Source organism: Neopelma chrysocephalum, unplaced genomic scaffold (assembly GCF_003984885.1).
Source record: "Neopelma chrysocephalum unplaced genomic scaffold, ASM398488v2 Primary Assembly neopelma1_321, whole genome shotgun sequence".
Lineage (NCBI taxonomy): Eukaryota > Metazoa > Chordata > Aves > Passeriformes > Pipridae > Neopelma > Neopelma chrysocephalum.
Window position 1 is genome coordinate 182778 of NW_020897984.1, and position 24818 is coordinate 207595.

General features: G+C 57.2%; 5 protein-coding genes across 9 annotated transcripts; 2 read left to right on the forward strand and 3 right to left on the reverse strand.

Moving 5' to 3' along the window:
* Window positions 1-156: 156 nt before the first annotated feature.
* ANAPC11 (anaphase promoting complex subunit 11) lies at window positions 157-588 on the forward strand. The gene is made up of 2 exons (XM_027705256.1): window positions 157-297; window positions 370-588. Exons 1-2 carry the CDS (start codon window positions 189-191, stop codon window positions 513-515), a joined length of 255 nt encoding a protein of 84 aa, XP_027561057.1. The 5' UTR covers window positions 157-188; the 3' UTR covers window positions 516-588.
* On the forward strand, window positions 516-1158 carry NPB (neuropeptide B; the record flags this gene model as incomplete). The annotated part of the gene is made up of 2 exons (XM_027705209.1): window positions 516-845; window positions 983-1158. Coding segments are annotated over 2 exons (459 nt in total), but the record flags the coding sequence as incomplete, so codon positions are not given.
* A 1038-nt stretch (window positions 1159-2196) lies between these two features.
* On the reverse strand, window positions 2197-13043 carry PCYT2 (phosphate cytidylyltransferase 2, ethanolamine). 3 transcript variants are annotated; one of them, XR_003537546.1, is made up of 14 exons: window positions 12932-13043; window positions 12347-12435; window positions 11414-11575; window positions 9499-9565; window positions 8920-9004; window positions 7828-7872; window positions 6497-6635; window positions 5808-5890; window positions 5549-5626; window positions 4893-4958; window positions 4572-4637; window positions 4050-4138; window positions 3253-3404; window positions 2197-3212 (listed from the first exon to the last, which is right to left on the reverse strand). XR_003537546.1 is itself a non-coding variant. In XM_027705253.1 (13 exons), the coding sequence occupies exons 1-13, from the start codon at window positions 13015-13017 to the stop codon at window positions 3314-3316; spliced, it is 1146 nt and encodes a 381-aa protein (XP_027561054.1). In that variant the 5' UTR covers window positions 13018-13043; the 3' UTR covers window positions 2197-3313. The 3 variants fall into 3 exon arrangements, 1 of the variants encoding a protein (XP_027561054.1); XR_003537547.1 differs by lacking the exon at window positions 7828-7872; XM_027705253.1 differs by having other exon boundaries at window positions 2197-3404.
* Window positions 13044-13050: 7 nt separating this feature from the next.
* On the reverse strand, window positions 13051-17166 carry SIRT7 (sirtuin 7). The gene is made up of 10 exons (XM_027705210.1): window positions 17032-17166; window positions 16807-16944; window positions 16223-16327; window positions 15267-15337; window positions 15096-15168; window positions 14573-14671; window positions 13898-14134; window positions 13574-13654; window positions 13345-13451; window positions 13051-13258 (listed from the first exon to the last, which is right to left on the reverse strand). The coding sequence occupies exons 1-10, from the start codon at window positions 17125-17127 to the stop codon at window positions 13051-13053; spliced, it is 1215 nt and encodes a 404-aa protein (XP_027561011.1). The 5' UTR covers window positions 17128-17166.
* A 2538-nt stretch (window positions 17167-19704) lies between these two features.
* MAFG (MAF bZIP transcription factor G) lies at window positions 19705-24577 on the reverse strand. Of its 3 annotated transcripts, XM_027705205.1 has the most exons (4): window positions 24546-24577; window positions 23101-23105; window positions 21234-21297; window positions 19705-21151 (listed from the first exon to the last, which is right to left on the reverse strand). In XM_027705205.1, exons 3-4 carry the CDS (start codon window positions 21267-21269, stop codon window positions 20699-20701), a joined length of 489 nt encoding a protein of 162 aa, XP_027561006.1. In that variant the 5' UTR covers window positions 21270-21297; window positions 23101-23105; window positions 24546-24577; the 3' UTR covers window positions 19705-20698. The 3 variants fall into 3 exon arrangements, with proteins under 3 accessions (XP_027561006.1, XP_027561005.1, XP_027561007.1); XM_027705204.1 differs by lacking the exons at window positions 23101-23105; window positions 24546-24577 and adding an exon at window positions 24299-24514 and having other exon boundaries at window positions 21234-21295; XM_027705206.1 differs by lacking the exons at window positions 23101-23105; window positions 24546-24577 and adding an exon at window positions 24188-24290 and having other exon boundaries at window positions 21234-21295.
* Between the last annotated feature and the right edge of the window lie 241 nt (window positions 24578-24818).

Consider the following 24818-nt stretch of genomic DNA (forward strand, 5'->3'; position numbering starts at 1 on the left):
AATGATGTCGTCCAGGGACATGTCCATCTTGTCGGCCATGATGGCGGCTCCGCTCCCGCCCGCACTTCCGGCCGCGCTGCTCCCGCGCCGGAAGCGGAAAAGGCGGGGCGGGCGCGCGGTGCTGCCGGCGCGCGGGGTGCTGTGGGGGGCGACACTTCCGGCAGGGGCGGGGCCGGGCGGGGGCGGCCATGCGGGTGCGCGTCCGGAGCTGGCACGGGGTCGCGTCCTGGCTCTGGGTGGCGAACGACGAGAACTGCGGCATCTGCCGGATGGCGTTCAACGGCTGCTGCCCCGACTGTGAGTGCGGCACCGGCACCGGGCACCGCGCCCCGCGCGCCCAGCGGGTCTGACGGTGCGTCCGTGCTGCAGGTAAAGTGCCCGGAGACGACTGCCCGCTGGTGTGGGGGCAGTGCTCGCACTGCTTCCACATGCACTGCATCCTCAAGTGGCTGAACTCGCAGCAGGTGCAGCAGCACTGCCCCATGTGCCGCCAGGAGTGGAAGTTCCGCGAGTGACGGCGGCACCGGGTACGAGGGGAACGGGGGGGCCCCGGCCCCGGCCCCTCCCCACAGCCGCGCTGTGTCCGTGTGCGCCGTCCCGGGGCTGCAGGGGCGGGTCGCCCCGAGCGCTGCGGCCCCGCCGGCACCGTGCGCGCTGCCCTGGCGCTGCTCGTGCTGTGCCGCCCTGCCGAGCCCTGGTACCGGCAGGCGGCTCGGCCCCGCCACTACTCGGTGGGCAGAGCCTCGGGTTTGCTCTCCAGCCTCCGCCGCTCCCCCGCCGCTCCGACACCGACGGCTCTTCCGAGCCCGGCGCCGCCCCGCTTGGCCCGCGCGCTCCGCGCCACCGTGAGTACCGGGAGCTGCTCCCACCGCGGGTACCGGGGCTCCGCTGCCCCCGCGATGCTCTGCAGCGAGCAGCAGGACTGGGTTAAGGTTGGGGCTCCCCGGCTCTGCCGCCCGCCCCGTGACCGTGTCTCCCGCAGTTGCTGTGCGTGACGGATGTGGCCCCCGAGCCGCGGAGCTGCCGGGCGCTGCCGGGAGTGCCCCGAGCTCTCCGGTGCAGGGCGGATGTGAGCGTGTCCTGGGACCCTGTGGAGTGTGCGGTGTCCTGAGCCAGCGCTGGTGGCACTGGGGAAACAATAAACGTGCCTGGGCTGGCTCTGTTTGTCTGTCCTGCAGGGCAGGGAGGTGCTGTGGGGTGGGGGGAGCCCACCTGGATCTGGGGAGCTCTGGGCTGCTGAGCACCCCCACTCCCTCCGGCGGTGCTGAGGCTGCTCAGACACCTGGCAGAACAAAATCCCTGAGCCCCGAGGGCAGCCCGAGGCCTTGGGGGCTGCAGGACACGGGGGGGGGGTGCAGGGGGGCTGGGCTGGACAGGGAGTGACCACAGGCATGGTGCTCCTGTCCCTTCACCCCAGGGACAGGAAGACCGTGCTGACCCTGCACTGCACAGGGAACACGCACTGCAATCTCCTCCTGGGGGGGCTGCCCTGGGGTGGGTGCTGGAACCACAGTCTTGATCTGCACCTGGGGGGTGTGGGGGGAACCCCACAAATCAGAACAAAACAACCCCACAACAAACCACAGAAAACAAAGTCACAAACTTGGAATTCAGGCTGTTTCCCTGCACCCCCCCCAATTTTAACTCCATATTCAATTGTGCCCCTGGGACTCGGGGGCTGTCAGTAAACAGCTCAGCAGAAGAGCCCAGAGGCACTTGGAGGAAGGAACATCATATGTCAAAAGTTCTCAAAGTAAACCCAGTAGCAGTTCCAGAGGCCCCGAGGAACAGCAGCTCCAGCTGAGCCGGAGGGGCTGAGTCCCCACACCGATGGTTCCACCCGGCGACAGCAATTAAACGCTTCTGTCATTCGTTAATACCAGCGGTACCTGCCTTGTCCTGGGGGTGGCTCAGAGACGTGCTCGGCCGGGCGGATGCATCACCAGGGCTGAGCTGTTTGTCCTTAAGGACAAACTCCTCTGCAGTGCCCGTGGGAGGGGGCCCTGCACTGCAGAGGGCGAATTTGTGCATTCCACAGCCGGCAGACCCCAGGAAGGGGCCGACAGCCCAGAGTCAGAGCTGCTGTGCCAGCCCCAGGACTGGGAGCTGCCATGCAGGGAACATGCTCAGTCCCAGCACACATCCCCTGTACCCCCTCTCTGCTACCTGGGCTCGAGCCCTAAAGAGACCAGTGCACAACTCTTCAACATTTTATTAATGATCAGCAACAAAAGTTTACAACAGTGAGGACACCAGACCCAGCCTGGCAGGACTGTCTGGCCCAGTCAGGGAGCAGCTCAGGACGCCCACCACAGCACCCTGGAATGTAAGAGGCAGAAGGGGCTCAGCCCAGCACCCATCCCCTCCTCAGGCCCTGCATCTCCACACAGGGAGATGCTGCACGTCAGCCCTCAGAAAACAACCCCAAAACTTCACCTGGCCAGGTCCCACCCTCATGTAACCCCTTGGGCACAAGGTGGATTCTGGCAGCAGCAACAAGGGGGGTTCTGAGCACAGTCGACACAAGGCACCAGGTCCTGCTGCCTCACAAATGGAAGAGCCTTTGGGAGAAGGTCCCAGGGTTCCCGTGCCCTACCTGGAGAAATGCCTCAATCGAGGGTCCCTGCACCCCCTGCCCCCTCAGCAGGTACCACCCCCTGCCTGTCACTGAAGCAGCAAAGGATCTGCCTTCATCCAGCTCAACCCAGAGTAGCTCTGGGTCTGCGCAAGGGCAGGAGCTGAGGAGAGGCAGCACAGTGGACCCCAGAGTCCAGAAGCACCTCCAGCAGCCAGCACTGATGGCCCCATGGCTCTAAGCAAAAGCTGCAGGAGGAACTGTGGGGGCCACAACCCCCCAACCCGAGGCCACTCTCACTGTCTGTCAAGCTGCCCCCACCCCTGCCCAAGGGGCTGCTCTGGAATGCAGACCCCACTCAGGACAGCCAAGTCTGGCAGGGCAGGGGGCCTGGGCAGCTGCTCCACTTCCCTCCTACTAAGAGCCAGAAATGGCAGAAGGTAAAAGCACATCAACATGTTAAAACATTAGTTATAATTAAAACCATTTTTTTTTTGTCAAATCTCCTTCTGGGAAAGGGAACGGGGGCTGATTAACAGAGATAAAACTAGGCAGCGGGATCCCAACTCGTTCTGTCTGCGCAATTAGTGCAGGAGGAGCCGGGACAGCAGAGGGTGGGACAGCACATCCTGCGTGCCGGCAGCGCTGCCCCCTTCAGGGCTCCCTTCCTCAAGAGCTGCTGCTCCCGCAGAGGGTGAGGCTGCAGCGCTCTGTGGCCACACACCCACGCTCTGCAGCCTAGTGCTTCTCCTCCTCCAGCCTCCTCATGGCCTCCAGCACAGCCAGCTCTTTCGCTTCCTTCTTCTGGTTCCGAGCTTCAAACTCCAGCCTGCATCAATCACACAGTGCCGTGAGATTCTCATCCATCCCCACCTCCTGCAGACAAAAGCACTTGGAGCAGGAGAGCGCTGCCTTTTCCTGTGCTGTTCTGTTCTGAGAGCACTTCAGAAACCCTCCTGAGGCCCCCAGGCTCTTCCACAGCCTCTCCCAGAGCTCCCCATGGCTGTTGACATGACTGTGCAGTCCTGGGCTCCCACACTACTCCCTCTGTGGAAAAAGCTACTATTCTGTTCTTGGTCTGTCCTGGGACATCTCAAACAGTAACACCAAAATCAAATTTACCACTGATCTGAGCCAAGGTTGCTGAAGGTGAAGGGCTCAGGCCTAAAACAGCAAAGCTCTGAAGGAAGTAACATGCTCTTTTCCACAGGATACAGCAAGGAAATTTACCATTAATAAAGAAGAAAAAACAAAAAATATGCCATTCAGCACATTGTGACACAGCAGAGTTCAGCTGTTCCTTTCCCTGTACAGACTGGCACATCCACACTTAGAGCCTGCCCGAGCCATGGAAGTGGAAGAACCAGTTTGCCTTTAGACAACCCCTTCTCTCCCCATTCGATCCCATTAATCAATCCCCAGATACTCTGGACAGAACAGTTTGTGACAGAACTGGGAGACAAAGACATCCCACCTGTTCTTTATGATTCTTTGCACAATCAGGTCTGTGGTGAGATTGCTGCCACTGTCCACCAGCTGGAAGATGCCGCGTCGCTTCGGTTCCTGTGGACAGACACAGCACTGGGCTGTGACCACACGTGGGACCCGGGTGTGCAGCTCAGCACTGACAGCTGAGCCGAGCTGGGGCAGGTCCTGCAGTGCCCAGCCAGGCAGGAGGCACAACCATCTCCTCAGAGGCAGAACATGGACATGGAAGCTGCCCGGGTCTGGCACAGAGCAAAGCACACAGATTTTCTCACCCTGCCATGAAGGCATCAGAAACAGGCAGTGCAAAACAGTGCCTGTAAGAGTGGAGATGTGGGGAATGATTCACAGACCCTGCTCCAAATAGCTGCCCTCAGGGGTGGATAAAAAGCAGCATCATCTGCCACAGCCCTGCCCATGCAGCATTCTCTGCAATGCACCTTCTCAGCCCAGGAACTCAACCAGAGCCAGGCTGTGTCTGCCAAGTGCTGCCAAAGCAGCTGGTTCTTACCTCGTACGGATCAGAACCGTCCTTGTCTGGCACCACCTCAGTCATCCCATGACACACAAGTGCTACCTGGAGAAGGACACAAAGTTGTTGACAAGATCCAAAAGATGACAGGGACATTCCCTGACACTGCTCCCACTAAACACAGCCTGAAGACCAGCAAAGCCGCCCTCCTGCACCAGCCTGGCAGTGCCTCTGGAGCTCCCTGTAACCCACTGAGCAGGACACCTCCCTCTTACACCCCTGTGTTGTCCTGCATCACTTCACCTCCCCAAGCACGTCACACACCAGCATCTCCATGTCCATCTGTATGCAAGGACTCACCCTGAAGTGATCCAGCAGATCAGCAGTGACAGCATAGGGAGCTCCAATCACCACCTCCGAGACGTACTAGAAAAGGAACCAGTTAAGAGTCCAGATTTGAAAAAACCCAACCAAACAAAAACCAAAAAACCACAAGCCAGAGGCCACCTGCTTCCTAAAGAGACCTGAGCAGGTCACCTGCTATATGGGCAGGAACTCAAATAAGGGAACAGGGAAGTAGGTTCAGCAGGCACTGCTTGTCACACAGCAGCTTTTTGTTCCCCTGAAAAATGTCCTTTCCATGCCTGTAGAACAAATCCAAAAAGCTAATTGCTCAGGGCACACATTCCTGGGGCTCCCCACGTTTCTGCCTCAGCACTTTTCTCCCCTGCTGCAGGGAGCAGAGAGTTTTCTACCAGCACGTCTGTCTGCGAGGAGCCACGCAGCCTCTGCTGCCCTGCAGAGCCAGACAGGTCACGAGCTCAGGTCAGCCAGGATGGCACAGGAGCTCAGTGGAGCCTCCCAAGAGCCCATCAGCACCTCTGGCAGCCTCAAGTGACCCATGACAGACGTGCCTTCTCTGTGCACACCAAGGAACTCGTGCGAGATCACTGGGCACAGGTGAACACCACTGAGCCCCAGGGAACTTCTGGAACAGCACAGAGACACCCACTCACCCTGCAGGCCAGGACACTGAGGGTTCTCTCGTGGATGTTCATGATGGGATAGTTCTTCCCTTTGTAGCGATTCACCTCCTATGGCAAAGCACCAGGCACAGTCAGAAGAGAGAGAGAGCAACACACTTCCCTCCTGCTCTCTCCCAAATGAAATTCCTGTATTGGCCAATACATCCCTGTCCTGTCCCCTGGAGCACAGCCTGCCTGGCTCAGAGAACAGGGTCAAGCTGCTCTGCCTTTGGACAGGTTCTACACGGACCTGATCGAAGTGCAGCCCAGCAATGATGTAGGGTTTCTCTGCCAGCTGGTGAACCTTCGCCAGGAAATCTACGTGCCCAACATCTGCACATCTGTTTAAGGAGTTGAAGCTCACATGGAAAATAAGGAGAGGAAGACAGAAACTGCAAAATGACAGTGGGAGACAGGAATCCCAAGGATTTAACTCTTGCACTACTCATTGCCTACGTCCTAAGAACAGCCTCCACCTCTCTCTGCAGGCTCCATGGATTCTGGGCAACACCAGAGATCTTTTCAGCTCCACCTTACATGGATTCAGCTTTGCCTCTGTCCAGAATTTCTACCTGTTCCAGATGTTCTGGCACAAAGCCTCAAAGCTGGTCCCAGGGATGGAGTGTCAGCTCCATGTGCCCTGTTGCAGTGCCTTGGTCTATGGCAGCCAGTCCTCACCACAATCACTAGAGCACAGAGAGTATCCAACTACCATCCTGAAACCCTCCAACAGCCACAGATCTCGCCAGAGAAAGGAGCTATAGCTCCTTTCTCAGAGTCCTGTGACTAAGAAACTGCCAGAAAGAATTCACTCCTGCCTCCTCCCCCTCACACACAGCTACAGGGAAAAAAAAAAAGGGCAAATATCCAGTCAGGTGCCTCCTGACATGAAAACATCAAAGACAGACCGATGTTGTGACAAAACAGAGTCAAGGATACGGAACAGGTCGAAGGCTCCAGCCACGTAGATGATGGTGTCTCCTGGCTGTGGCTCCTTCCCTGACGCAAACTGGATGATCTTCTGGGATGTCTGCAGGAACTGTGAGACGCCAGTCCAAGGACTGTGACCTTTGGGCCCCTGTGGAAACACACACCAGACATGGCTTCTTTTCGGGCTCCATGAGGGGGCTCGGACAGCTGAGAGCACAGCGCCGGGCAACCTGCTGCCTGCATTTCCTGGCAACTGTCACAAAAACTCCCAGCAGCTCGGACTTTCTACATTCCTGGCATCGAATATTTAGGTAATCTCACAAAAGCCCTTTATGCTCTGAGTAAATCATCCCTTCAGCAGCCAGCTAAAGGAGGTGCCGAGAAGAAAGCTCAGGAAGGAGGAAGGCAACAGGGCAGGCTCGAATTTTCAGGAGAGGTGAGGCATGCTCAGGAAACAAACACACGACCTACCTACGCCCTGCCAAGTCTCAGGGCACCTGTCTGGCCAGGCTGGGAGGGGATCACCTCAGCTCCAAGGATGAAGTTTGGTCCCCATCACGTGGCAGTTGTGCAAACAGCCACTAAAGTCACTCTCTCTGCTCCCCAAAGCTACTGCACGGGATTTGGCAGGACACAGACATTGCAGCCAAGGCCAGGGCAGGCCGTGCAAAGGGCAGCATGCAGACAGCTCAGCTCTCGGGGTCATTCAGGGTACCCAGTGCCCTGCTCCATTCTCCCCAGGTCCAAGCCCCAGGAAATGGCCATGCTGGAGCAACATGCCCCATTCCACCTGCTCAAAGAACCCAGTGTGGGGGGGGAACTAAGGATGATTCAGCCAGGCCAGCAAACACCCTGTGAGTAAAAAAGACTGGTGCAAGCTGCAGGGGCAGCTCCTTAACCAGGGACAATCCAGCTCCAGGGAGACAAACAGGGCTGAGGGCTCTTTAGAGGCAGCGTGAGCCAGAGCTGGGCCCTGGAGCTCTGCAGCACAGCGTGGCCAACCCAAGGCAACACCTCCAAAACAACACCACCACTGGAAGAAGCATCTACAGAGGCTGTCCCTGTGCTGGAACCATGGGCACATGGATCCCAGGGGAAGCAGCGGAAAGGGATTTACAAGCAAGGAAAGGACCCAGCACAGGCTCAGCGGGTCCTGCTGAAGGACAGCTCAGGTGCTGCCCTGTGCCACTCCTGCTGCCTTACGGGGGCAGCAGACATTCACCAAGACATTACTGCTTCACGTGGAGGAACAAACAAGCCTGCAATAGGCCAGAAAGCACATTGGAAATCCTTCTTAGGCAGGACAACAACCAGACGTCCACAACCAAAACTCACATTACCTTCCCAAAGTTGTCAGTGTGCTTCCGATAGTCTAGGTCCTCATCCTGAAGGGAGATAAAGAGTCAAAATGTTTAAGCACTCGCACAGCTCATCCAACCAAGATATGCTTGTGTGTGGGAAGTGCTGGGAAGGCCAGGCTCAAATTGCACACCGTGGACTCGTGGCACTGAATGCTGACAAACTGGTTAATGCCTAAACCAGAGTCGTGTCCCAGCATGAGTCAGAGGAAATGTCTCCTTATCTGATTCCACCCTGGTACCACCAGCAAAGATGGTTCTTGCCCAGCCTGCAGCCCCAACAGTGCTGCACACCTGCATCCTCCCTCAGCCAAGAGAGCCCCTGACAGGACAGCATCCCTCCTCCTGCCAAAGACCCTCACAAGAGCCAGGCTCGGGTCTCTGCAGCAGCCAGCAGCACCAGGCAGATCTCGGTGTGAACTCACATGTTACAGCTAAGCCAATCTAACAGCTCAGCAGCCAAAACATCTCCCTCTGCCCCTGAATTCTCCTGTGTGTCCCTCATCTTGTCCCTGCAGTTATCCAGGTGATTCCATTCATGGATTGCTTCATTACTCAGTAAATCGACTCATTAACCAACATAAAACCACTTCCTTTACTTTCCCCTGGTTAGGTCAGCTCCCAACCAGAGAGTAAGCTGACAAGACTCAAGAAAGGTCTGATTGGACTAGAGACAGCAGAAGGCAGAAGGATGAAGCTCAGTGGGAAGGGAGAGGAGTTTCCAATTCTGGCAGCACCAGGCTGACAGATCCATGTGGCTGCACTGTGTTGTTCCACACTGGGAGAGGCCTGCAGTTCCCCTCACATTCCCAAAGCCCACACAGATCACGAGGCATCACAGCCTTTATCCTGCCACACCTTCCCAAAGCAGCACGTGCTGGGATCGCGGTGATCTCAGACAGGCTTAAGCAAACATTAGCGGGTTGTTTTGCTGCCACTGCCCATAATCAGCTTGCCCATTCTCCATGCACCTGGGAGCCAGGCCCAGGAGCTCTACTGCTGTTTGGGACAGCAAAAGGGAAGAGCTGGCACATGCCCTGGACTCCACCTCCCACCCAAAGCCCTCTGACTCACTATGTTGCTGTGGTGAGCTTTAGTCATGAGCAGCATGCGGCCAACAAGGTCGGTGGTGGACACACCTTGGGTACGTTTGCATTCCCTGCAGGAGACAAGCAAAGGATGAAGCAGAAGCCATGGGATAGTGTATGCCTCTGTCTTCCCAGCATTACCACAGGAACACCTGTGACACTTGATAAATCCAAACCAGGGGCTGTCCTCAGAAAGCCTCCTTTCTCCCTGCTCCTAGTATCAAGGTTGGCAATCATTTGCTGAGCCTCTGCATCCCTCTCACGCCATGGCAACTGCTCACAGGAGGAACACTTCCCTTGGCCAGACTTCCCAACAGAGCCAACTCCTGGTGAAGCTTCAAAACCAGAACCAGCATCTGCCAGGAGCTGGACAGTCCCCTCGGGCAGGGCTGAGTGCCCCACTGCCCTGAAGCCAAAATGCTCAGAGCAACTGAAGCTCTGACACATGTATAGACAAGTTCAGGTGTGACCTGAAGACAGCTGAGTTTCATCTGACTTCCCTCCAGGGCACGAAATGCCAGAAACTGCCCAAAGCAGGATAAGAAGGTGAGCAGCAACAGGTTACCTGTATCGCCCCGCCGTCTTCACTTCCTCATAGGTGTCCTTGCCATCAATAGTCAAGGTGATGTCATCTACAGAGAGAGAAAAGCCACAGAACTGTGCCCCCAGCCCTCCTGCACAAAAGCAGCAGCTGAGCAGGTCCCACACGTGAGCCAGACTAGAACTCTGCAATCCAAATCCCTGTGTATACACGAGGGACACGTCCTGTGCCCCACAGGAATGCCAGGGATTTGTAAGACTACTGTGTCTGTGGAGACAAGGATATTCCTGGATGTTAAATGCCATTACCCATCTGGCCCACTGCTTTTTAGAGAGTCCAGAAAATCTGAGCCGGGTGCCCTCGCACTGATCCAGCAGCAGGCACAGATGATTTTTATCTGAATGACATTAAACAGGCACCATCTGCCTTGGTGCTAAAAAGCACCTTTCAGCTCCTCCAGGACTAGTTTTAGTCATTAGTTCACGTTACAAGTTTTCAGTCAATGGAACAGTCATCCAACAGAAAATTCTGCTCCTCAGTGATGGCACTTCCAGTGTCATCCAGTGACCCTTCCACAGAGGTAATTCTGTTTCATCTCTGGCACATGGCTCCCAGCTTCCTCTGCAGAAACACCTCTCACCTACTTTGATGATGGTACAAAACCTTCCCAAGTGAAAGCCAAGCTGGCTTCCCTTTGCCAAAACAGCTGGAAGGCAGAGCAGGCACTGGCAGCCCACAAGTGCTCCCACACAGTCAGGTGGCTCAGTCCTGCTCAGTTCTCCTGAAACCCCACACCCTCTCCTTGGGGCACAGAGAAGGAGGGAACACGCTGCCAGCACGGGTCAGAGTGCCAGGAGAGAAGCACAAACAGTGGGGTTGCTGTCACTCTCCCAGGTAAGCTCAGCTATTTCCAAACTCAGCTTTTACACAAACACAACTGGCAAAGCTGCAGGAGCAAGGGTGTTGGTCAGGAAGAAACATGGAATGATTTGGCAGAGGGGACGAATAAGGGCAGCTGGAGTAGAGACCACGAGCACTCCAGCACTGCACAACCCCTCACCAAGCCCTGTGAGGGGTCACGTACGCCAGGCACGTTTAGGGCAGGCAATTAAGGTAATGAGGAATTTTATAACCACCCTGCCCACGTGAAAAAGCATATCTATATTGTAAAGATTAGGGATTTATTTACATTTAATGAAACATTTAGCTTATTGATAGCAGGGGGCTAGGATCAGATGCGAGATATACAAAATGAGTCAAAGACTACTCCTGGCCAAAGTAACAAAATTCCTTCAGAGGGACAAGGAGGAGGGGCTGAGGCTGAATGAGCGTCAGCAGCAGCACAGGAAGGGACAGAGTCCCACAGCAAGAATGTTGCCTCAGAACACTGGTTGTGTCCAGCAACTGTACACCAAAAAGTGTTCACAGTAAGAACTAGGTCTCTGGCCACACAGTCAGCTAAGCCCCTGAACAGCTTATTAGCTGGATAAAGAGAGAAGCTTTTCAAATCTGATCTCATCCCAGGACAAGTAGATATAAACATCATTGTATTTCTGCACGTTTACCTTTTCAAGTGTTTTTCACATTTAAGTTCTGTAAATGGCTTTCCCCTTTGCACAAATTTCTGCTGCTGCTAAGGGCAACCTCAGGATAATTGTCAAACAACACATTTCACCTTAGTAAGTGAAAGGGCTGGTTAAAACCAAGGGCTCTGGCCACTCTCAAGATGCTGAGCACAGTGACACATTTCTCCGGATCACCAGACCAGAAGCAGCTGTGCTGCCCAGTGCAGGTGTTGGGAAAGCAGAGCTCTGCACACTCTGGGTACCCCCAACCCCCAGCACTGGCCAGGGTGTCACTTGGCTCACAGCAGGACACCCTGGGCACACAGCCCCTGAGGGCCCATGTCAGCACAGCCCCTGCCTCCAACACCACTCACCCCCATGCACACAGAAGTCACAGCTGTACTTGTCCAGGGTTTCCAGCGTGGTGACATAGGGAGCTCCGGGAGCAATCTCATCCACCCACTTGATGGCTTGCACCATCTTGTACCTCTCCTCCTGCGTAAAGACGGGGGGGCCCTTGTGCTTGGCAATCTCCTCTGGGGGAGAAACAAAAACCCAGTTAAAATTCAGCTAGAAGCATGTCCTGCAGCTACAGAGACCCTCACCCACAGCAGCCTCACTCATTCCATGGGCAACTGAACTTCACTGCAGGCTTATCCTCAGCTTGGGATCGGTCTCTGGTAACAAAGGAAGCCCCAGATAGATCAGAAAAGACTTTGATTTAGTTGCATTTCCTAAACAAGGGCCCTGGAATTTACTTGAAAGGCAAAAGTCTTAGTGCTTCCTCTTGGGGGGATGAGCTGGGCATCCCGGCATCCCTCCAGGGGAAATTCCCCTCTTGAACAGTAGCTTCATACAGTGCTTAGTTCATTCTAGAAATTCTGCATCCATAAACCCATTTAAAATACATCTTTACATGCAAGAACTTGTTCCCGTCACTTAAATTCCAGATGGGCTTTAAATGAGTTTTCTCCACACAGCAGCTTCTTTTGGAACATCAGTTTTGCAGCTAATACGAGCCAAACCAGACTGATTTTCAACCGGTTTAATTGTTTTTACAGCATGCAATGCAGATGACCCCTCAGAACCTGCAAGCTCTGACCTACCTAACCCTCACTCTGAAAGCATGACAGGGGTTACTCTACTCCCTCACCCAGGGAAGGGACATTTTTCTCCTGGACACTGCTGCTCCTGGAACAGATGCAGGAAGAAAGCCAACCATATCAGGAGCTCTCGGTTCTCTCAGGGCTAACGCTGCTGGGTGATTTGAGGGGCTGCACGGGGTGAAACCTGGGAAAACCTCTTACCATCCGTATGGACCCCCACGATCAGGTAATCGCCCATGGCCCGCGCCTGGCGCAGCTGGTTCGAGTGGCCATAGTGCACCATGTCATAGCTGGAACGAGAAGGGCCGGGTCAGCCCGGGCACACCGGGACGCGCCTCGATGGGACCCGCGGGCAACCTGCCCCGGGGCTGAAGGTCTCTCTGCTGCCGGGCTGGGCTGCGCCGGTACCGCCCGGTCAGCGGGCCGCGGCAGCGCTCCCCCCCGCCGCAGTGAGCCGGCCCCGGTGCTGCGGGGGCCGGGCTCCCCCACCCTGCCCGGACCAGGCTCCCCCACCGTGCCCGGCACGTTCCGCCCGCAGCCCGGGGCAACCGGCCCGGCCCCAACGAGGCCCGTGCGGCGCCGGAGCCCGAGGGCGCTCCCGGCCGCTGCCGCTCGCCCGGCGCTCCGGGGCAGCTCCAAGGGGAGGGTGCCGCTCTCCCGGGGGGCCGGCCCCGTTCCCGGCCCCGTCCCGCCGCGGTGACAGAGGAGCCGGAGGCACCAGCGCAGCCAACACGGTTTATTTCTGCGGCTCCGCGACAGCGCCGGGCCCGCGCCCGCCCCACTCACCATCCGTCGCACCAGACGCGCACGGGCCGGTGGCCGCCGCCGCCCGCCGCGGCCCCGCCGCCGCCCGCCGCCCCGTTGCGCAGCATGGCCGCGCTGTCACCGGCGGCCCCGCCCCGCGCTCAGCGGCTCTTCCTGCGCCGGCCGCCCTTGGCGCAGCCGCGGCCGAGCCACCCCCCGGCACCGCCCGCCGCCTCCTCCCGCTCCCGGGGCTGCTCGCGGGGCTCCTCCCGCGCCTCCTCCCGCGGCGGCGACACCGGCTTCCTCGAGTGCGTGCCTTCCTCCCCGGGCCGCAGCGGCTCCGCCAGCGCGAAGATGGGGTCCCGCGCCCTGCGGAGGGACAGAGAGGGCGGCGGTGGGCGCTGCCGGCGGCCCCGGGCCGGGCGCTCCCGCCGCGCAGGGCCCGGGCCTCTCACCGGTCGTAGCGCGGGATCTCCAGCCCGAGCTCCGCCATCAGCAGCCGCATCACGTCGTCGCAGCGGCCGTGCAGCTTCAGGGCAGCCAGGTCGTCCTTCGGGGTCCACTGCGGGCGACAGCAGAGCCGGCTGCAGGCAGCTCCCCGGCGCCAGGCAGGGGCTCGGCCTCACACAGCCACGGCCCCTTGGCCCACACCTGCTGAGCCCAGTGCCGAGGGCTCTCTCTCACCTGCAGGTTCACGATATACAGCTTGGGCCGACGGGTGGGGGGCTTGCTCATGCACCAGAGCCGTGGGTATTTTTTCAAAACCTGCCATAAAGCAGAGACGATCAGCACAGCCACGGGCACACGCCACTGTGAACCGTATCAGCGAGAGGAAAAGGAATGTATTACCAGGAGGGGAAAGAGGGAGGAAGAGAGACTATCACAGATGGTGGGCGAATCCTGACACCAGAGTTTACAGTTGTCTGTTTGGGAGGAAACCGCTGAGCACCAAGGTGTATCACCAAGAGGGAATGCTGCTAACAATCTTCACCGAGTGTCTAAAGTTACCTTTAAGCTGGAACCCAGACAAAGAATCACATCTGCTTTGCTTGCAGCTTCTGTTGCTGCTTCCCAGTTCAGGGGCTGTCTCAATGTCCCCTTCTCCCCAAAGTGGACGATTGTATCTCTCAACTGTGCCCCACACTTGTGGCACATCCTGCCCGTGTGATGTCTGTGCAGGGCTGTGCGCTCCGTCACATCGAACACTCGCACGTACTCTCTGTTGGGTGTACAGGAAGTGCAGACCTGGTGCAGGACCAAAGCAGAAAACCCATCACATCATCAGCATCCCTCCAGTGAGAGGCCAGGAGCCAGCCACTTCTCTCGGACAAAAGGCACTTTTGGGGACAGCGTGCTGGAAGCTATAGATGGGATCATCAGGGATCAGATGCTAACTTGGAAAACCTCAACTAGCACGTGGAGCTGCAGGCAGCCTTTGGCTGTGTGCTGAGAAGGGCTGAGGAAGAGGAGTCAGAAGGCTCCAGTGAGTACAGTGAAGGAGCTACAGAAATGGGTTTGGTGCTTGCTAACTAGTTCACCCCAAAGCCGATGGCCTGCAGATGGGAACTGTGCAGAAGCCAAGCCCTTGTACTAATTCCTCCTGAGCTAGTGACAAATCAAGAGTTCACATCCTCTTCTTGTGAGGCCACTGAACAGTGACTTCGCCCTGCTCTGGCCACTCACCTCTATGTACATGTTCCCGTGGAGCTCAGATATTGCAGCTCGGGGTAACCCGCTCCGCAGGTGCAGCCCGTCACAGTTCTGAGACACCACATGCTGCACCTTGAAGGGAACAAAATGCTGAGCTCACACAGACCCCGCAGGTGATGTGCTGTCCCAAATCACACCAACAGCCTGTACATCAGAGCAGGACCCACAGGATAAGAGAGTGGAGAACAGACCCTTGTGAAAGCTAAGTGGAAAGCCTCCTCCTGCTAAACAGAGTTTTTCTAGGGCTGGCTGGTTTGCGGCCAGACCAGCTTCACCAGGTATAAATACAACATGTTAAAGAAAAGGCACCAGGGGAAAAACTGCCAGAGCTGCAGCCTGGAGCTCACTAAGGAAGACTCAGACACATTTTCCTACATGGATGTGCAGCCACTTGAGTCAAAACCATAGTCGGGCAATCTCCTGAAAAGATTTTTCTTCCCTGCTTTATCATTCTTAGGCAGAGGAACATGAGTGAGGTGAGGAAAAAATATCTTACCAGGTTGTGCTTGTGCAGGCAGGCAATGCTCATGTGGGTGAGCGTGGGCTCTGCCTCGCTCAGGTCTGCAGCCCTGACAAGGAGCAAGGGGGGGAAAAAAAGAGTTAAAATTGCCATTAACCTCTTCCAGTATGAGTTTTCTGCCACACAGCTCAGAATTTCACTCCTCACCTGATGCTCCTGCCCTTCTGCAGCAGTGTCCAAATGCCATTGGGGCCTCTGTAGTCCGGGATCGAAGCTGCCTGTCACCAGGAGAGAAAACAAGGCCTGATGGGGGGGTCACAGCGCTTGTACACAAACACAACCAACCTGGGCCCACCTGGGACAACCACAGACACCCCATCTATGGCTGCTTTTTCATTCATTCCAAGTTTTCCAGCACAGTGGTTCCCTAATCACAGGAAAACCTTTTCATGTGTTTTCTCTCTCTTCTCCTACCTTACAACTCTTAATTTCCACCTCCAGCATTTATTTTCTCCAATGTTACCATTATGGAATCCCTCCAGAGCTCTTTTTCATCCTTGGTACTTCCAATTTCCCTGCAAAGAACTCCATTCTTAAGCCTTTTCTTATTTTCTCCACTCTGGTTTCTGGCACTGCACACTCAGCATCTCCAGCAAGCGTGTGGGTGACACGAGCACTCAGCCCCTGCCCTGAGCCACTCTCTGAGTCAGCAGAGACTGGAGTTTCACAGCTCACACAAAGGTGACAGCTGTCACATTAGAAGAGGCAGAACCAAACTTCTGCTTTCCCCTGGGCCACTGAAACCAAACAATTCTCAAACTGCTGTTTGTAAGTTCCAACAACCCCCCAGCTGTCCCTGCATGTCTGATAACACACGATGTTCCTGAGCTAACCGGCTGGAGGTTTTACACCAGAAGTCACTGAAGGGACTCAAGTGAGGCGTGACCAGTGTCCTCTTGCTCAGGCCACATGTACTGCACACAGTGGGGTCTCCTGGACAGCAGGAATGACCAGGATGCAGCCTGGGCACTGTGCTGGCCACAGACTCACGCAGCATCCTGGACTCGTCACAAACATCTGCTCAGTGACCATTCAGGAACCACAGAACAGTCCAGACAACACCCCCCCCCAAAGGGGCTCCGGCCGCTCCCCCGAAAACCCACCGTGCTGATCCCGGCCCCCGTGTAGATGACGAGGTGCCTGGCGCTCCGAACAGCTGCCGCCAGCTCAGCTGCCTTTCTCCTCAGCTCCTCTGGTTCATCACACACCTGGGAAAACACACCTGAGCAGGTTCACACGGTTCGGAGATACACTGCACCTCTGAGGCAGAGGGAACAGGGATATCCCTGAACGTTTGAAGATGGGCTTGGCCCAGGAAAAGCAACAAAACATGATTAGCAGTGGTGTCCAAATGAACAGGATATGGGTGTTTTTCATGGAGGATCACGGGAAAAAGCTTCCTGGAGAGCAGGACCTGCTGACCCACCCTCCCGGGAGTGCACAGCCACACTCCTGGCAGCTGCTAGACCACGGCTCACCGGAGACAAACGCAAGGCAGCCCCGGGAGGGCAGCCGCGTTCCCGGTACCGGAGCACGGCCGTTGTTCACCAAGGCCCGGTGCGGCTGCAGAGTTCCCCCGCAATGGCCAGCCCGGCGGCTGCCGTCCCGCCCGGAGCGCAGGGCTCCTCTCGGCGGCCGGGGCCGCTCCCCGCCATCGCCGCCCCGCTCCCCCGGGCCCGCCGCCCACCTCCTCCTGCCGCCGCCGCAGCCGCTCGCGCCGCTTGCGGCGCCGCTCCAGCTCCCGGACGATGTCCTCGCTCTCGTTCAGCACCTGGCACTCCTCGGGGCTCCGCTCCGCCGGCGGCTTCCTCCAGATGCGGAACACCTGCCCGGTGCACAGCAGGCGGTTCACGGCGGCCCGCGACGGCGGGTCGCGCCGGGCCGGGCCGTGCCGTGCCGTGCCGTGCCGTACCTGTCTGCGCCGGTCCCGCTGCTCCTCCTGCTGCAGGATCTCGGCGCGCGCCGCCGCTTTCCGCTCGGAGCGGCTCAGGCTGCCGCCCGCCGCCATCGCCCCGGAACCGCCGCGCCTCCGCCGCTACCGGGCCCGGCTCCGCCGCTTCCGCCTTCCGGCCGGAGCGCCCCGCGCCGCCTCCTTCCGCCCCCGCGCGCGGCGGCGCCCCCTGGCGCCGGGCGGCCCCCAAAGGACGCGCAGGCGGCGGCTGTTGAAGCGGTTTATTGTCGCGTACAAAGGCGGCGGACACTGTACAGAATAAATAACGCCAATAACTTAGCAATAAATACCGCCTGCACCGAGCCCGGGGCCCTCCGGGCTGACCCCGCCGTCCGCCAGCCCCGGCTCCGTCCGGAAGCGACTGTACACAATTCACAAGATACACAAATCCCGGGGGTGCCGGGGACGCTCCCCGGGCAGGCTGGGGCAGGACCGGGACCCTTCCCCAACCCCCCGGAACAGCACCAGGAAAAGAAAGAAAACACGACAGCCTTCACAGCAGGAAACCAAACGGACGAGCACCTCAGGAACAAGAATTGTCACACTCCAGAACACTATATACGAGAGAAGTCAGCATGACGGCGTGGGCAAGGGCCACCTCGCACGGGCACGGGAAGCCAGCTGGCAGGGGACTGGAGACTTCTTGGACACTGCAGAAATACAACACTCGGGGTCCTACACTTCACTGAGATCAAAAGCAAAACCATAGGGAAGCAGCACTTGGAGGGGACCGCGGACTCGCTGACATCCAGCCCAGCACCACAGAGCTTGTTCACCACATCCACACCCTTCAGCCGTGGCCTTCACCCGCTCCTCCCCACACGGCAAGTCCTCATCGAACACACAGGCCCACCTGGAGCAGGCTGGGGCTCCAAGCAAGCAAGGACAGTGCAGGGCAGGAGGAACAAGAGCATTAACATCTGGTGCAGTCAGTGCTGCTGCCGGCCCTATCCTGCCTCACAGCAGGACACGCTCCCTGCACAGAGCACAAAGGGAACAAGCCCTCCATGGCTCAGGGCTGCCCATCCTCGCCTGCTGTGTCGATGGGGCCCTCCTCACACCAGAGGCTCCAGCTGTGGAGCTCAGTCTGAACCAGCCCCACACACACCCTCGCCGCTCACCCGGCCCAGCCAGCTCAGGCCTCACTGGGTTCTAAAGCGCTCTGGCCAATTCAGTCTCAGGCCGGGTCCGGGTGGGACAGGGTTGAGACTGACAACCCAGGACTATTTTCTTCCAAAACTGTGTTTTGGAAAATCTCGCTTCTTCCAGGCACCACACCACCAGCTGGAAGACAAAGGCCAGAGCCCAAAGCTCCATGCTGAGTGCTGCACAATGCATGGCCCATGTGGTGCAGCTGGAAGTGGCATGTCAGAAACTTCAGCTCAGAGAAAAGAAAGTCCAGGGCTGGAAGGGGGAAGTCTGGAGGCAATGTTCTAACCTGCTCCCCATTCGGGAAGTTCACTGGGAAAAGAATCCCAAACAACTCCCTAAACTCCCACTCATTCAGAGCAAAGCTGATCTCCTCCTCCAGCAGGAAATCCCCAGCAACTACCTCTTGCCACACTGCAGCTTTTCTCAGGCTGATCTGCTCCTCAGCCCAGGGGACAGCAGTATCAGTTCAGCAACATGAGAAACATCCCCAAAACCCACCCAGTATGGCTGTGCCTCCCCACAGGACTGCAGCTTCAGTTGTGCCATCCCAGTCTGTCCCTTCCCCTCAGATGACCCTCAGCAGCCAGATCACATGGGCTTCACCCTCATGTCCCGTTTCTCTAAAACTCAGTAAATCAGCTCAAATCTTTGGGAAGGGGAGAAGGGGGTCAAAGTGTTTGTGGAAATGGAGCCTCACCACAAACAGCTTCTCAACCGTGTCACAGCCGTGAGTCTGAGCACTCTCCCAGCCCCAGGTGGAAGCTGCCCCAGGAAGGACAGTGACTCTGCCACAGCTCACTGGCCAGCAACGCACAGACACCAGGGACCAGCCGGTCCCGTGCTGCCCCGTGGGCAGACCTGCCCCCCTTGTTCAAGGGAGCCATGAGAGCAACACAAGTTCTGACCACAGGATCTAATTCCAGAGATAAATCTCATCAGTCTTCTAAACCTAGACAAGTCTCCCTCATGTTACTTCTCTGCCAGCTTTGCTGCAGGAAGGACAGTGCAGTGTTTTCCTCTCCAGGTAACCAAGTTACCTGCTGCCAGCTGCCCAGCAGGAGCTGCCCGTGCTCCCACTGCACACATCTGGGAAGGCATCACTGCACCAGCCAGTCTTGCTTTCAAAACCAGCAGCACCTTTGCCTGCGCACCAGAATTCTTCTGGAGAATTCAGAGAGATTCCAACTCAATCTCTCAGTCGAGTTTAGGGAAAACAACGACAGTGTGAAATGACAGCACACGGCAAAGGCACCGGCACCAGCACAGTGCTGCAGAGAGCTCAGGGAGCAGAGCACCCAACATGAGGGGACATGACACAAGCCAGCAAGGTCAAGAATAAGTCACTTTTGGTACAATTGCAAAAAGATATCAAACAGGACTTGCCTCTTTTTTTGTCTTTTTCTAAGTTTTATAAATAAAGTCTGAGAACTCTTTATAAAAACTAACCTCAGAGCCACAAACAGTTTGCGGGAGGTTCATGAGAAACTTTAAAATTATTTATTTATTAACTTTTAACTAGCAAAGTCTCCGAGAATATTTCCCCATTCATATGGTCAAATATTCTCTCCTTCTCAGGTAAAAAAAGCTGACTATAAATACGCTCTCTCTTCTGTCCAATTTTAAACTTAGATAATTTAATAACTCTTAAAATGATGTTTCTCTCTTTAAATAAAGGGCTATTTAACCACATAAACTGGTTGTGTAAACCATCACACTAGAGACACTTGATACCCTCAAAACATGGGAACAACTAGTGATTTTGGTCTTGTTCAGTGCAACACATTAGGCACAAAACCGGCCTGCAGTCCACACGGTACCGTCCCTCCCTCCCTCCCCAGGGTGCTGGGCCCTGCAGGGCCCTGGCACTGGGGCTGCAGCCGCAGAGCACGGCAGTGTCATCCTTCCCCCCACTGCCAGTTTACACAGCTAACGCCACGGACATCTGAGGGAAACCCACGGGTAGGGCACAGAGGCACACCTAGAAAGGAATAAAAACCTACGACACAGAACATCCCGACTGCAACTACGGGTACCAAAGGAGACAAAAGCAGCAGGTTCATGTGCCGAGATGCACCACCCAGAATAGTCATTAAATAAAGCCTTTGGAAGTGACCAAAATTAGGGTTCCCAGCCCCCAGGAAGAAAGCCTCCCTCGGGCCGCCCCCCCGCCCTTCCATCAGCCATGCTGCACAGACTTTCTTTGGGTAGAAAACCAAATTGTCACAGTCTATGCCCAGGGCACCTGAGGGCTACAGACGGCTGGGTGGAAGGCTCTGTCTGCACAGGACAAGGGACGCGTCACCACTGCTCATACCAATCTGGACACAACAAAATAAACTGGAGCTATCAGCGGGCCAGTCCTGGGCCAAGTCGAAGGAACCTGGACCCACGTGGAGAGGGTTTGTGCTTTGGGGATTCCAGGCTGGTTTTGTGCCTAATTGCCCTGCACAGACAAGCTCAGGCAGCACTCGCTTCACTAAGACCGGGCGTCCGTTTTGGATTTCACTATTGTGATGACACTCGTAGTAGCGACCTTGCCAGGGACGAGAGGCCCCATACTGGAGGTGAGAGGCCCTCGCGCAGGGGTCACGGGGCTCCGGGCCACGGTTCTGGCGAAGTTCTGGAGAGCCTCGTATTTGGAGCGGAGAGCATCGAGTTCCATTTTCATGCTGGCGTTCTCAGAGGCCAGCTTCTCCACTTCTTGCTGCAGCTCTGCCTTCTGCTTCTCCAGTTCCTCCTTCTGGGTAACACGCTTGACCCTGCAGCTGGCTGCGTAGCCCCGGTTCTTCAGTGTGCGCCGACGCTGCTTCAGCTGGATGATCTCCTCCTTCGACAGGCCCCGTAGATGCTGGTTCAGCTCCCGCACGGACATGGTCACCAGCTCCTCATCTGTCAAGCTGGTCCCATTCTCGCCTGGCTCCCGCTTCACCTGGGACAGAAAGCAGCACACGCTTGTGACACTTGGGGCCTACACCTGCCCCCACACCCCCTTCCTCCACCCGCTGCGGTACCTTCAAGGCCTTGTTTCCTTTATTGGGGGTCGTCATAACACGACAGCCTTGACGGTCAGGTTCTGGAAGGGAAGGAAGGCCAGGTTAGCCCCCAGGACACAACAGAGCCCACGGCATTCCTCTGGCAGGGTCCACCAGCAACGGCCCTGCTGCTGCACATCCTGCTTCCCCCTCCCCGCACGACACTTGACAAGAAGCCGGCTGAGCTGGACTCACGAGCAGCAGACTCTGTTCCTGAGCAGAAACTGCTGCCCTTCCACACCCCTGCTCCCAGAGACTTTGTGGCAATGCTGGTTTTTTGCTTGCGGTGGGGGAAATTAAAAATCTAGGAGGAGTCAGAATACACGGAAGCCACATTTTTAAAAATAGCCTGGCAGGCAGCAGGCAGGGTCCAGAGCACGGCTGCTCCAGGCCAGTCACGCTGACTCAGCAGGCTGGCACTCCGCACCACTTGCTCCCAGCCTCATCCTTGTCACCCAAACACGCCCTTCCAACAGGTTCCCAACCACAGCTCAGAAGCTCCCCAGTCCTACCAGACTCCAGGTGTCCCCCAGAATGCAACCAGTACGGTTCAAGAAGACTTGACCCTGGGCAAGGGGAAGCCTTGGACACACTGGAGTCCCATCATAAATTTGGGCCGATGCCTCAGCAGCCTTCACCTCTCCCAGTCACTCAAAGCTGTCCCTAGCTGTCAGGCTTTTCTGTAAGAAAGTCCCCGTTGGTCTCTAGCAGTGCCAGGGCCCAGAACCACCTTCTCCCTCCTTATCTTTAGAGCCAAGGTGTGCTCACAAGAAAACAGATTAAAGGTGACAAGAACAAATGAGAGCAGGCTCCTTCCCTGCTACAGACTACAGGACTTCAGAGCAATACTGGTAAGAGCAACTCCCAGGGCTGATTTTACACAGACTTATACCCAGGCTCCTGCTTCTTCCCCACATACCTCCTCCTCTCAGGCTTTTTAGTTCAGAGTGCTACTACATTCTACCAAGGAATTGATCCACACAGATACTATTTGACAGACATGGCTGTGCCTTCAGCACCCCAGACTGCCCCCGTCTCCCCCTCAGCCCTGGTCAGTGTTCCTGTGCAGCCCACAGGTGCCTTTGTCCCTTTCATCTCTCAGGTGTCAAAAACCAATTTTTTATTTGCCCCTGCCTTGCTGTCAGCAGCGCTGATGTCCAGTTACAGCCCACAATCAGATGTACAAATCAGCAAATAAGACTTTGTGCTCTTCCAGCAGCAGTGGCACAGGCTCCCCACAGAGCATCTACTACCTACAGGAGCTGAGCGGGGCCAGAAGTCCCCAGGACACCAGCAGAGTTGTTCCCAAAGCCTGTGGCCTGCCAGGAGCTAGGCTATTTATAGCCAGAGGACAATGCTCCTTCCATGAGACGTCTGCTGCACCCGACCACACCAGCACAGGCAGGGTCACTTTGCCACCCGGGGAAGGCAGCTGCAAAGAGGCAGGATGGGCAGCATGGGAGCAACACAAAAATCAATTCTTCCCTCTTTCCCAGACTGCAGTGTTTCTTTCCTCTGTTCCCACCTGGTAAACAACACAGCTGCTGGGAAAAGAGGAGAAGGAAGGGAGTAGCTGGGGAGACCAATAACATGCCCCATCCTCTGATCAGCAGAAGGAGCTGAGGGCAGGTGCGGTCAGCAGGACCATGGGAATCTGTTTGCCTTGTGGCACTAAGGAATTTCCAGCTGCCTGGCAAGTAGTCACCCTGCCTTCATTACGGCAGACCCGAAATAAACAAGGCACACATCTGATGCATCAGGCAGGGCACTGGGAAGAGAGCTCCTCAGCAGGCTGGGAAACGGCAGATGCTGGCAGAGCCGGACACAGCAGAGGCAGCGACTCATTCCTGCCTCTGCACTCTTAATGCAACACCCTCTCGAGCAGGAGCCTCCCACAACAGCCATCAGAGCTGTAACAGGACTGTCCCCAAAAGCACCTGGTGAGCCCACCTCTCCTCGTCCCACTTCCCAAGGGGAGCAAAATGAGATGCAGCAACACGAGACAGTCAGTAGAATAGGAAGAACAACCCAGAGAGTTGCTGGCTATTTTCCAGGTCCCATTTGAACTGGGCTGTTTGGCAGGTCACATAGAGAACTGGCACCACAGCAGGGACCAAACTTGGCATAACTCTTCAGACTGCTGATGGCTCAGGATAGCTTCCTGAAGAAAAATCACGCTGAAAAGTGCCAAACACTATGACTGCAATGAAGAAACTGCAGCCTCGACACATTTCTCCCAAGCTCAAAAGGCCTGAACTCAGCACAAGTGCAGCCAATTCTCCCCTCAGCTCAGCGGCTGCACACGAGAGCTGACAGCACCACGAGAGCTGACAGCACCACGAGAGCTGACAGCACCACGCACGGTCCAACGGGGCCTTCTCCACATTCCTGACGGCAGAACCTGCCACGAGCCCGTGTAAACACAGCGACGTCACCGCTCCAGCACGGGCAGGAGGCCCGTGGGCTGAGCGAGGGCTGTGCCCCCGTGGGCTCCACAGCACACGGGAACACTCTCTCCCAGGGCAGATCTCATACTCCGCTTATTGGCTTTCTGGTAAATTAGCTCACAGTCTCCTTTGATGATTCCCTCAGTCACCTGTGAAGTCAGGACAGTGTCTCTCCTGTGTTCCCCGCTCACTGGGGGTCCCTGGTGAGCTCATCCAAACCTGGGCACTTTGACAACAATTCTTCCCTCAAGGGACCTGCCCATCCAGCTGAATTTAACTCTGCTCACATAGCTAAAGGAAAGGGCCGGTTCTGAGAGACCCCTTCCAGCCCACGGCAGTGCCCTCCTCCGACCAGGTAGCTCGAACCTCACGTATCCTGGGCTGCCAGAGACATCCTCAGCTCTGGACAGCAAGACCCCCTCGTGCACACACAGCACTGGACCCTCCGTGTCGATCGGGAATTGCAGTCTCACAGGAGCGGCTCACTTCCCACGGGAGAGGAAACCAGGAAACCCGCTCCCCTCCGGGGACGCTTTAGCACCAGGCAGCCCCCGCGGAACAGGAGCCAGAACCTCCCAGCCACACGTCCTTGGTTACCGAGCAGCCCGAGGACGAGGAGCCGGCCGTGGGGAGGGGGCTGTTCTGCCCGTGGCCCAGCCTCTGCTACGGGAACGGGACGAGACGACCCGGTGACTCCTCACACTCCCGGACCTGCCCGCCTCGGGAGGAGAATCACCCACCACGGATCACGGGGGCGGCTCGGGGAGAGGGCGCCCGGGGAGCAGGTCGCACGGACACCGGGAGGGACGGGCTCGGCCCGAGGAGAGCCGGTACGCGAGATGACCGGGGCCGGCGGCAGCCGCGGGCAGGAGGGGCGGGGCGCGCCAGTGATGTCCGCGGGTGGCCCCGGGAGCGGGCGGGCGGGGCCGGGGACAGGCCCCGGGCCAGCGACCCCGCGCACCTGTTGCTCGGCCGCGGAGTGCGGCCCGGTCGGAGGGGTCGGGGGCGGGCGGCGCCGGGCGGGCGCGGCCCCGGAGCCCCCGCCGGTAGGCCGGCGCTACGGGGGGCGCCTACCGCCGGCCCACACCCGGCGACCCCGGCCGCCTTCCCGGGCCCG

Coding starts and splice junctions, on each gene's coding strand:
- ANAPC11 (XM_027705256.1), top strand. CDS start 189: ATGCGGGTGCGCGTCCGGAGCTGGCACGGGGTCGCGTCCTGGCTCTGG. Junction 298..369: donor CAACGGCTGCTGCCCCGACT/GTGAGTGCGGCA, acceptor TCCGTGCTGCAG/GTAAAGTGCCCGGAGACGAC.
- PCYT2 (XM_027705253.1), bottom strand. CDS start 13,017: ATGCTGCGCAACGGGGCGGCGGGCGGCGGCGGGGCCGCGGCGGGCGGC. Junction 12,436..12,931: donor CGCGTCTGGTGCGACGGATG/GTGAGTGGGGCG, acceptor TTCTCGTTCCAG/CTATGACATGGTGCACTATG. Junction 7,873..8,919: donor AAGCTCACCACAGCAACATA/GTGAGTCAGAGG, acceptor ATCTCCCTTCAG/GATGAGGACCTAGACTATCG.
- SIRT7 (XM_027705210.1), bottom strand. CDS start 17,127: ATGGCGGCGGGCGGCAGCCTGAGCCGCTCCGAGCGGAAAGCGGCGGCG. Junction 16,945..17,031: donor AGCGGGACCGGCGCAGACAG/GTACGGCACGGC, acceptor TGCACCGGGCAG/GTGTTCCGCATCTGGAGGAA. Junction 14,135..14,572: donor ACGGGAACATGTACATAGAG/GTGAGTGGCCAG, acceptor GTCCTGCACCAG/GTCTGCACTTCCTGTACACC.
- MAFG (XM_027705205.1), bottom strand. CDS start 21,269: ATGACGACCCCCAATAAAGGAAACAAGGCCTTGAAG. Junction 21,152..21,233: donor AAGGAAACAAGGCCTTGAAG/GTACCGCAGCGG, acceptor TTTCTGTCCCAG/GTGAAGCGGGAGCCAGGCGA.